Raw genomic sequence first — 12,433 nt, 5'->3', positions numbered from 1 at the left:
GAGAAGTACATTGCTCCTTTCAAGCATTTAAGGTGTCATCACTGTGCGGCACCTCCACCTTGTTGTTGTTTTAAGGGCCTTATACGCTTGTATTACTAAACCAAATTTACTTTTACAGGTGGTTTGGAACATAGTCTTTTTAATGAAAACAGTTCAAAAGAGTTTGTAGAAGATGTTTTTACTTGTTAATTTATTAAGCTGAATAAAACTAACCGTATTTGGCATTTTTACAAAAATCATGAACTGTACTCTCAGTTTGCAAACTATTAGTAAGAAGTAGGAGAATCAAATTTTATATTCTGCAACCTTGTATTGATAAGTTATTGCGAAAAGTTTCAGGTTCATCCTGCAATTATTTCCGGAGATGTAAAAAGTTAAACTTCAGATATCTCGTAGTGTGTATTTTTTGGCTGACTTTGCTTCAAATTATCCACAAGAAAATTGCTCAAGAAACCTTCTTTTATCATTATTTCACTTGATAGAGCACAAAAAGTTGTACAAGATGGCCTTGTTTTGTTTCAGGAGAATATTGCCAGAAGAGTGGTGCACTTTTGATAGTTGTGGTGTGGCATCAAACAAATGTGTATATCTGTGGAAGTAAAACTTTTACTAATGTCCAGTGGGAACATGTGCAGATGTACACACTAAATTTGACCAAAATCTGTGAGGCCATGTGGAAACTTTATCCAAAATTAGACTATTTGACATGGAATGGCCCAGATAAATCTTGCATAATAGCTATAATAATAATGGATTAGATTAATTTGTGCTTATACAGATATGTAGGAACAATATTCCTTCCTACATATGATCTACAAATGGAATACAGAGGGGGGAAATCATTCTGTTGCTCTAACTACCCTTGTGTGCAAATTATTTGGTCACTTACCGAATGCAAATTTCATTGTATGTTGATGTTTTCCTTAAGTTATTTATTGGTATTAGGTTAGTGATTTGCCTGCTCAAGATTAATAAGTGAAATTGATGCCTTTGTTAACACTGTTATGGCAACATTAACACTGTTCTGGCAACAAACGCAAATCTTTCGATTAAAATTTTGTTTCACTCAGGTTGCTGAAAGCAAAATAACAGATTCTTAACTGGATCAGAAGCATCATATGCAGTTAATCTACTAATTTCCTCATGCTTTGATATCTCTTACAACTTTGTTGCATAATAATTTTGATTAATTAGTCAGTTAATCAGTTTCTGCTTAGCATTTCTGCTACATTCGTTGTGATATGGCTGTAGTAAATGACAGTAACCTACTATTTTCAGAGATGTTGGAGTACTACACTAAGAGGGGTAAGCTGTTACACTGCACGGCAAAGTTCTGTAAGTGTGGAGAAGTTCCAGATGCTGTGGAATATTCGTCAAAACGTGATGTTCTAGAAGCATATGGAAAATGTTATGATTTGAATGTAGTTGGATTTGTGATAACTCCAAGGACATTTGGAGCGCGAGTGAAGCTTAATTCTGAAGAGATGAAACTATGGGGAGGAGAACTGTCATCAGCCACATCTTCACCTCAGAATTCACCTAGAATGAAACAGAAAAGGAATGCAGATCTTTACATAGATGTCAGGGACAGAGAGAGCAAACATGTACCAAATTGTCAAGCATCTCTTATTTGTTTACCAGAGACTGATATTTCATTGCAGCCAACCAAAGGATTTGGTAGTAAAGCTCATATCACACTGGGATGTGCAGATGGGATACAGCCGGTCACAACAGGTTTAGACCTACTTAATGTTATTGATTGTGAAGCATTGTCACATGAAGGAGGTGAGTCTGTCAAAACATTTACATTTTCAAGGGGTATTCTGAGAAATTATGGACAATCAAGGTGGGTACTGTATCCAAACCAAAAAATTTTGGTGAAGTCAGTTTTTACGGGAAATTACTAGATATCATGTTGCTAATGGGATTTATTAAAATATTTGGTACAGTTACAGCCATACACTTGAGCTATCAAAAGAGTGTGGGAATTTGTATGTAGAATGTCAATAAGTTGTAGTGTGGAATGGTAAAACATGCAAGAAAAGTCAAACTATTGATATTTTTATTTCAAGGTTTGTCACGAAAATAAGTGTCATTGAATTCTTGCAAGACATTTCTGTCTGAAAAAGAGTTGTGTAATGCCACATAGTTTGATACTTCATTTATTGCATCACAGTCACTGGCTAAAAAATTTTTAATTACTAGTGTCTGTCAGCTGAACTGTCACTGCAGTTTCTTCTTTTTCTGATATAGAGATTTCTGAAGAAGTGCTTGTGAATAGGACATATTTTATTGGGGGGGGGGGGGGGATTTGAATGTTTTAACTTCTTAACATATGGTACAAACAGTAAAGTCTTGGAAACAGCTTACTTTTCTTGTGAGGTACAAAATGACCTTTTTGCATTCCACTCCCCCTCCCCTTGTGATAAATACCTCTTTCAGTGCTTTCATAGCTTCACTGGAGACAGGATGGAAGATATAGTTTGCACAATGATTTTGCTTCGGATTGTTACTTAATCTGCTGACCGAGACATTGAATAAAACTTTTGAATTTGGAAGATAAAAATAAAGTGATTATTCTGCACATCAGTGAAATGTGGTTTTCGTGATACAGTACAAGTAACAGCAAACTCATTGAAAAGATTTATAACAGGTTATTGAAGTAGTTAAGATCTAAATTACATTGCTTGTCTGCATAACTGAAATATGAAAATGTTGCTTCTCTCTCTCTCTCTCTCTCTCTCTCTCTCTCTCTCTCTCTCTGTGTGTGTGTGTGTGTGTGTGTGTGTGTGTGTGTGTGTGTTTTGTTCTTGGTTCATTGTCAGTCAGGTCTTAGCTCCGATCATTTGGGCATCCACAGCCTTTGTTTGTAATTTGTGACATCTACACCGTGTAGAATATGACTCAGACAAATTGTTCTGTTTTTAAGTCACTCAGCATGAGTGTATTACTAAATTTTTGCCTTTATTCACTGATCTCTTCTTGTGTCATAAATCGGAGAGTTTATGTTTTTATCTAGTTAAAAAGTTCAGTTGTTATGGTAGTTAATAATTAAGAAAATAAGTGACTGAAGATGATAGATGGCTTGCAAGGTCAAATATCAAGACTTATATGGGGCTGCAAATGGACAATTAAGATGAGCTATGGGCCTGAACATAAGATTAAATATAGTCTTTAATGGATTGGGGTGTCTGCATAAAGTGGACACCTTGTAGTGGGAAAGTGTGATATATGTAGTTCTGTACTCTTATCGTATACAATGACTTATGCAAAAAAGAAACAGAGCCCTTAGACAGAAATTTGAGCAAAGTGCTTCAGATGTGGGATTTATTTGATCAACAAAAATATTACTATTGGTCCATGAAATCACTACTTTTAAAATTTTACCCATCTACATTCCCTGAGATATAATCTTTAAACTATTTTCTTTTAGATGTGGCAATTGACTATGCATTTTGATATATTGTTTCTGCAGCATCTAGGTAATTGTACTTTTATTTTAAATCACTGTGATATCAGGCAGCATTAATTTAAGCCTTCTGTATTGGATGTGTGCGTAATGCATGTGTATGAGAATTATGGCATTCATAACCTAACAGTATGAAAGCAAAATTTCTTTCTCTTGCTTATTCTTCAGTAATGTATCCAAACAAATATTTGGATGTCATAATCATTGACTCATTCAGAAGCAGTATGCATAGAATAAATGCCTTCCCAACAGAAATATCAACCATACGCCAGACCAGTCTTACCCACCACCTTCCCGATTTTCTCTCAGTTGCAAAAAGCTATTTATAGACTCTATATGCATACACTCAAAATTATATTTTAATATTTCCAGATTTTTAGTGCACAGCCTTTGGCAAAGTGAAAAAAGTGTCAGTTCTGTTCTAAGTTGTACACCACTGGCTACTTTATATGGTAGTTACCATGGTGTAAATTATACCTTTGTTAAAATCTGACTCTACTGCTAGTTCTGTGTCTTCATCAATTTGGGTAAAAATACAGTAAGATGTAGGGTAGATGTGAACACTGCCTAACTATATATGTAAATGTAATATTAAGTTTTATTCTGGAAAGTGTGTACAGACTGAAAAAAACTCATTGTCTAACAATGACACAGATATTACTTACATATTTTTTAATTTTTTTTAAAATTTTAATTTTAAATGGATTGAATAATATGCTCTGATAACTATTGCAAGAACTGTTAAATACAAAATAGTGCCATTGTTGAAATTTTGTGAGAATTTTGCACAGTTGTATAATTATGCAAAATGTATGAATTAGTTTACTAGGTGTAGGAAGGAAACAGCCATTTTCCTGTTAAGTTGTGTGTTTATGAAATTGTGTTTATATGTATCCCTAAAGTTTGTGCAAAATCTATATCAGAATATTTGGCTCTGATATACCTTACTTCTTGAACATGTGTAATTTTGATTTATGCACTTAAGTAAGGGTAGTTACTACATATTTTCTGTCCCCCTCCCTCCTCCTCCTACATGTAACTCAATATTTTCTCATAACTTGATCCTTTGAGTGTCGCAGATGCTGTACGAAATAGAGATTCAAGATTTCAGAAAAATTTAGATAGTATATTTTCTATACTTCTAACTTTCGTATAAAATGGAGAGCGCTACATTAATTTTGAGTAGCTTTGTAGATGTATTAGTCAGTTGCTTTCTCATTGCCTATGATTAAACAAAGCTCTTAATAAGATTTAAATCTGAGAAGTGCACTATTTGTGGTTTGCTGTGTCTTGTTTTTGGATGCTATTTCATAATTGTACATATTAAGTATTTCCATTTCTTCCCATCTCCACATTTTATACATATTTTAGAAATATGCCAGTTCGTTCACAAAGCGTACAATCGTGTATGCTATTGTATTGAGGAAAAATGTCTTCAAGTATAAAACCATTTGGGTATAAGGCTGTGTCATTTTAAAATGTTAAAAGCAACTGTAAATTTAAGTGGTCTAATAGCTAAAAGGGTTTTCTTCAGATGGATACTGGCTGTGCAACCTTACATGCATACATCATGTTTTCAAGATGTCTGTGTTTATATATAAAGGTAAATATGTTGAAAAGTAAATAAAAAGTGTGTACTGCCAGTTTCTTCTATTACTTTTTTTTATGCCCATTGTCTTAATTTATTTTTCCGTATGAGGTTGCAGCTTCAGTAACTGTTCTCCCTTGTAGGTACTGTGCAGAGTTTAGACAAAGACCTTTGGAATAAAATACGAATTTCTGTGTTTTTACAGTAAATTCCTAGTCATTATTATTATCCTTTATAATTATGTATGTTTATGCTATTACCCTTAAAGTTTGTGTTTAACAATCGCTAAATTGTCCTTGGCCCAGAATCTACTTTAAAATGTAGGTCCCCCTGTAACTGGCTGGGTAAGTGAGATCAGAGGTTGATAGAAGGCAATGGCAGACCTTGTCCAACAAGATCATGCCTGTTCAAGTACTGTGGTGTTCAAAATCGTTTAGATTGATGACTGCTTTACTAAGTAAGTTCGCAAGATAGGAATCCTGTAGAATTTTTTAAGAAGATAGAGTACACGTGTCTAGTTACCATACACAATTGAAAATATGTCAACAACAGTGTGTCAAAAATGGCATCAAGAGAATAGAATAATTTAACATTGAAGACAGTAGTCTTGAAGAAATTACTATGTTTATGTTAAGTATTGTTTCCAGAGAAAAACCAAACATTAAGTATAGATTTAGATCTGACTACTCAATTACCTACAATAGTTTTCATTCTTTAGGTGATTAAAAGATGAGAAAAGTTTTATTTTTGCAGAAAGCAGATTTATAAAAACTATATTTGTTTTTCTGGTTCAAATAAAAATCAGAGAAGCTATATTCATTAAGGTGATAAATTCTGCTGCTTTAAGTAATAAGCAGTGCATATCTATGAATGAAGTATCTAAGTGAATTAATTCTTATTATGATTATTACCATTATTGAGTTTCCTTTTTTTATTAAGTGCAAATGCATATTCATACATGAAGTTGCACATTGTAAAATAAAGTGGTTAATTCCCTGTCATTGACCCCATCACTTTTGGTGGTCATGTTTGTTGCTCTAGCAGAAAATTACTGCTAGCGGCTACTTAAACATCTCAAGCAAACAGATGAGTCAGGTGGTTCAGTTGAAATTTCCAGAGAAGAATGCAATTACTCACCACGGCGTATCTCGGAGAAACTTTTCATTTTTTATTTATCTATTTATTTATTTATTTATTTATTTATTTTAAAAAAAAAGAGCGAGCTCACCAAAACTGCTACAGTGGATTTAGAAAAAAGATCCTCTTTCATTGTTGTTACAGTTTGTCCGACTGACAAACTGTATTTATTTTTCAAGTTTTGTGGAAAATTATTTTTAGGACAAATGCTGAGGAAATTATGAATGAGGTGTTACAGAAATGGCATGTAAATATTTTATAAAAAATTTTGCACTTCTATATAGATCTTTTTCCCTTTTTTTAATTTTTGGCTTTGTATGTGCCACATGTACATCTTGCATAAGATTTTACATTTTATTATCAATTAGTATAGTATGTACAGTGAAACAGTAGATCCATGGAGGAACTACAAGAGGCTTTGAATGGCGTGAAGAACAGAAAAGCTATTGGAATAAATGCAGAAGTAATTAAATATGGAGGGTTACTGCTAGTTAAAATACTTTTACAATTAATAAATGAATATTGGATGAACTGTAAGATCGCAGACCCTTGGTATACAGCAGATGTAATCTCTCTTTTCAAGTAAGGGAAACGTAACGACTGTGGAAACTAGCATGGTGTCAGTTGCCTAACACTGACTACAGACTGCAGTCAAAGATAATCAATAATCACATGAAAAATATCACAGAAGCTATTATTTATGAAGAACAGAATGGATTTAGAACAGGTCGTTCATGTTTAGGCAATGTGATTGTAATTGAAAACATTATAGAAAAACGCGGAGAATTTAATATAGAAACTCATATACGGCCTTTATCGACCTTGAGAAGGCTTTTGACAGTGTGTGTCATGATAACCTATGGAAGATAATGTCTGAATGTGAATATTACCACCACCTATTGGAAGTAGTGAAAAATCAGTACAAAACTACATGCATTGTAATAAACACAGGTGAAGATTGATTAGAAAAAATAATTATTAGCCAAGGTGTTACACACAAGTGGACTGTTGCCCACCCTTTTCAATATTTACATTGGCTGCACTCTTAGGAAATGGAAATGTGAAGTAAACAAAGCAATTAAGATAACAAATGAGGAATACATAAATGTACTTTTCTTTGGTGATGTCATTATTATTCCAAAGCATAAAGATGATCTCCAAAGTGCAGTATACCAGCTGCATAAAGTTTGTGGGAAGTACAACTTTAAAATTTCTAGTAATAAAATGAAAATAATGGCATTTGGAGGAAAATATCCAGTCAGATCACTAATTGTTTTGGATGATATAGTTTTAGAACAAGTGCCTCAAATCTCTTATTTAGGCTGTGCTATAAGTTTTGATATTGAAAATAAAATACACGAATTCCAAGCTGTCTGTGGTGCCATTTGCAAAACATGGGGCCATATAGTATGAAAAGATACCTTCATGAAACTCTTTAAGTAATGGCAATTCCTGTATCATCCTATGGAAGCAAAAGCTGTGTTATCACCAAAAAATAAAATTCAAATGGCAGAGATGAGTTTCCTAAGAAAGGCGAGGACCTGCACAAGAAGAGACATGCTTAGTAATGAAGATATTAGAACAGAATTAAATATTTTCAGCATGAATGAAAAAATCCAGAAAGATTGTGAAGTTAAAATGGAGACAATACCTCATGAGAATGCCAAGTTACAAAATTCCCCAGAAGATCATCACTTACAAGCCATTGAGAAAAGAGATATTGGAAGACCTCAAAAAAGATTAGACTGATTTTGTTTGTGAGCTTGGAACAGGCAACAGCCTAATCCTTGAAAGGACAATGACAACGACAACAATGATGATGATGATGATGTATATGCCACACACAGTTGCTTGATTATTCCTTTGATAAAAAATACTAGGACAGTTATCAAAAGTTTCACATTTTAAATCCCAGATAATTCTCAGTTTTTTTTCTTTATTAATTTGCTGTTACTTTCACTTATGGTGAATCTTTTAAAATGTAAAAATGTGATAAGCCTTTGATTAAATTCCTCCATAAACTGGAGTCATCAACATCTAACTTGTTGAAAAGCATAAGAAGACAGGAAAATAGCACTTCCACTAGAACTGTAATGTTGAACAATCCCTCTCCTCTCAGATGTACAATTGCTTTTAGTTGCTCAATGTCAGTGGACAGTTTAGCTGCCTGGGACAGCCTAGCCATGCATGTTTGTGTGCTTTTGGTGTTCCGTTAGTTCCAGAAACTTAACATTGATTACAGTCTTGTTTAAGTTCCTGTTGACAATGGAGAATGATTATTTTTAATCCTTCTATTATTTCTGTTTCACCAATCCAGAACTTAAACTGTTTCGTTAATATAGTTTTAACAGCATGCAGGCAGTGTAACTACGATTTATAAGTTGCTACTTAATATAAAATTAAGAAATGCGTCTCTTATTTCAGGATAACCAATATTCACTTGAAATTAATTGATACGTGCAGTGGAAATACATTTAGTCCAGTTAGCATGCTATGATGATGATGTATATGCCACACAGAGTGGCTTGGTTACTCCATTGTTTAAATACTAGGACAGTTATCAAAAGATTCAAGTTTCAGATACCAGTTAATTCTCAGCTTTTTTCATTATTAATTTGCTATAAAAACATGTCAACCATTGCCAAGTTACGGAGATCCAGAGTTTCACTCAAATTGTTAACTGCATGTACAGTTAGGAAGTAAACATTCAGTTTGAAAATCAAGTTCAGTTTTAGGATAGGAGGACAAGGACTGATATAAGTTATTTACAGTATTTATTCTTTGTAGAACTACTGCTGCATGCACGTCTTAACAACCAACTCAAATCAATCCAGTCTCAATCCATAGATTTTGTGTAAGCCAATACCTCTGTCGAATAAAATAATATATTTAATTTATTAACAAGTTTGAAGCACATTATGGCTTGCTTTTTACCAAAAGTGTATGAAAAACTATTGTAGAACAAATTCAACAGACCTGAAGGTAGCTCAGCTATTGAAACCAAACAATTATTTATCAAAAACTGAGACTGTTTTTAAATAATACAAGGAACGTGACACATTAAGCAAAATTTTTCTTGTTCTAAGTGTGTGCCATGTTATCTATTTGATGACACATGATGACGGACTTTATTATATCTGATACAGTTACTGAAAGAAACCACAATTGTTTTAATTAGTATATTATTTTTACTTTTACTAATTTATTTAAAATTTGGTACTTCTTTTTAGTTTCACTTCTGTGCCCATTTGAACTCCACTAACCCCCATACAGTAATTTACACTGATGACCTAAAATATTATAACTACCTGCTTAATAGCTTGTTTGTCCCTTGGGACTGAAACACATCTGGATATCAGGGATCCAACAGTTTGTAGGTAGGTTTGTAGAGTTATGTGACTTTAGATGTCTACACATAGGTCATGTAATTAGTGTAAATAACGGGCCTCTGATTTGCGTATGCTGTGATTGTACCCGACAGCGACCCAGATGACTTCCATAGGATTTACATCAGGCAGATTTGGTTGCTGGGACATCAATATGAGTGCACTATAATGTTCCTCAAACTACTTTAGCATTATTCTGGCTCCGAGGAATGGACAATTATGCTGCCAGAAGATGACATCACTGTCAGGGAAGATATCAAGCATGAAAGGACACAGGTGGTTCGCAGCTTTAAGGGTGTGTTCGATTACTACCACAGATTCCATACACGTGCGGAAGAATGTCTCCCATAGCATAATACTGCTCCCACCAGCCTGCGTCCGTGACGGGCTGCATGTTTGGAGCTGCCGTTCACCTCGATGACGGTTTTTGTGGAGGTGACCATTAACCTAGTGTACCAAAAATGTGATTCACATGAGGAGCCGACATGTTTCCATTGATCAATGGTTGAATGCAGGTGGTCCCTTGCCTGCTGCAGTTGTAATTGATGATGTCAACATGTGAACATGTAAGGGTGGTTTGCTGCGGAGCTCTATGTTCAACAATGTAGGATGAATGGTGTACTCCAAAACACTTTTGTGTGCATCAGCATTGTGCTCTTTCAGCAGAGATGCCACAGATCACCATCTATGTTACTGTACAGAGCAGACAAGCCTCCGAACTCCACGTTTTGTGAAGAGTCGTAGATGTTTATCTATTTAGTGCCTAGTGGTAGTTTCACTGTCCTTCTACCTCATTCCACAGGTGCTCACGACAGTAGCACCTTAACATTCGACCAGCTTTGTTCTGTTCGAGATACTCATTCACAGGCTTTGCGCAATAATAGTCTGCCCTTTGTCAAAGTCGCTTATCTCATTGGATTTCCCCATTTGCAGCCCATATCTTCGCTGGGGTGATCCCCCGTCCATGTATGCACTGCTTACTACCATCTCATGCACTGTCAGTGCAACCAGGTGGCAACCAATATCTCGGTGAGCAGTGGTCATAATGTTTTGGCTTATCAGTATAATAGTGCTGACTTCGTATTCTATTTGCTGCTAGTGTGTTGGTAGGAGAACTGCTGTTACACCTCTGTTTGAGCTCAAATTTCTCTAATTGTAGTGCCATTGTATATGTGAGGGGGAAACAAAATGTTTGTTTTGACTCATCTTGGAACAACATTTGCACAGTTGTAACAGTAGGCATTTTCATATTGCAAATATTTGTAATGTAGTATCTCTCACTGAGATTTTTACATATTTTATGACGTTTAGGTGCTGATGAAACTTTTCTCTTGTGGGTGGATTGCACTTTCTTAGTATTACTAACAATGTGCCAGAAAAATGAAATACAATTAAAAATACAATTCCGAAAACCTTTGAAGAAGAGACTGGAGAAGTAAAGAAGCTGTAAAATGGGAAAGAATAGTTTGCATCAAGTGCATTAGGTAAAATGGATAAATATAGGAAATAGAAGAATGCTCTCTCTACAGAAGACAGAAAAAAATCAGTAAGCAAAATTGAATAATGAAGTAAGATGATCAACTGATGAGGCTAGAGAGAAATTAGTAAGGAATCAGTGTTGAGCAGATTGAAGAAATGAAAAAGCAAAGAGAATTAGAAGCAATGTACAGAAGAGTTAATACAAAAAAGTGTGCATACATGGTTTACTCATTACAAATGGGAAGATGACATGCTTCCATAAAGGAGAATAAACAAGTATGGATTACATATGATGGAGAATTATGAGAGGCACAAGATCATTACTAGTAAGATTGAAGCATGAATTAGAATGTGACAAAATGGGCTGTGGGCTAAAGATCTTTAGATGTGAAGTGGAGAAAGCCATTAAGAATCTCATAAAAAAGACAGTAGGCTGTAACTAAATGCCAGTCGAAGGTCTAAAGGACTTGGGAAACGGAGCAGTATCCACACTGACCAACCTTATCAATAGAATATATGGTGAAGAGGTTTGTCTTGAAGATTTGGTATTCTAGTGTTTTTATCAAAGAACTACAATGTCAAAGATGCAAAGATAATAAGACAGTTAATTTCCTATGCCACTACAAAGGCTGTTTGAAGCCTTGTAATTGAAGATGATGAAGGAAATTGAGGAAAACTTGGCTAAGTGTCAGTTTGGACTTAGTAAAGGGAAAGAAACACAAGATGCTATCGAGGTTTGTCTTGAAGATTTGGTATTCTAGTGTTTTTATCAAAGAACTACAATGTCAAAGATGCAAAGATAATAAGACAGTTAATTTCCTATGCCACTACAAAGGCTGTTTGAAGCCTTGTAATTGAAGATGATGAAGGAAATTGAGGAAAACTTGGCTAAGTGTCAGTTTGGACTTAGTAAAGGGAAAGAAACACAAGATGCTATCCATTGTTTGAGACTATAACAAAGAAGTTAACAGAGATGCTTGCATCTGTTTCAGTGACCTGGGAAAAGCCTTTTGCAGAGAGGACTTGTGTATTCTACTGAAGACCTTGAATGATATTTAGTAGATGAGAATGACTGGAGGCTGATAAACTAACTCCAAGAGAAAAAAAAGTCACCAATACTGTACCCTAATTGTGCTGAGTTATTAGTTATTTAGGAAGTTTGGCAATTGAAAATAGAAGCTGTGTGGAGGAAATGGGAAAAAGAAGTTTCAAAAGTACTTGAATAATTCTAAAATTTGGTTATGGATAAACATGTTAAAAATGCAATTGACTGAAAGTGATGGATGAAGAAGCATTGCTAAGCTTTAGAGAGGAAGGAAAGCTATTGAAAATATTAGGAATGAAGGATAGTAGTACAAAGAAATTGCCTGAAAA

At 34.6% G+C, this 12,433-nt stretch overlaps 1 protein-coding gene across 3 annotated transcripts in view; it reads left to right on the top strand.

Annotated features, from left to right (window-relative positions):
• The window catches only part of LOC126161636 (2',3'-cyclic-nucleotide 3'-phosphodiesterase-like), an 83,417-nt gene extending 78,304 nt beyond the window's left edge, over nt 1-5,113 (top strand). For all 3 annotated transcript variants that reach the window (XM_049917599.1, XM_049917598.1, XM_049917597.1), the window contains one exon: nt 1,279-5,113. In XM_049917599.1, the coding sequence (XP_049773556.1) occupies nt 1,279-1,907 (629 nt within the window). In that variant the 3' untranslated portion in view covers nt 1,908-5,113. The remainder of the gene's footprint in view (nt 1-1,278) is intronic.
• The last annotated feature ends 7,320 nt before the right edge of the window (nt 5,114-12,433 follow it).

Source organism: Schistocerca cancellata, chromosome 2 (assembly GCF_023864275.1).
Source record: "Schistocerca cancellata isolate TAMUIC-IGC-003103 chromosome 2, iqSchCanc2.1, whole genome shotgun sequence".
In the NCBI taxonomy this organism is placed as follows: Eukaryota; Metazoa; Arthropoda; class Insecta; order Orthoptera; family Acrididae; genus Schistocerca; species Schistocerca cancellata.
Note: the sequence above shows the minus strand (reverse complement) of the source record. Positions and strands in the feature narration are given on the sequence as shown.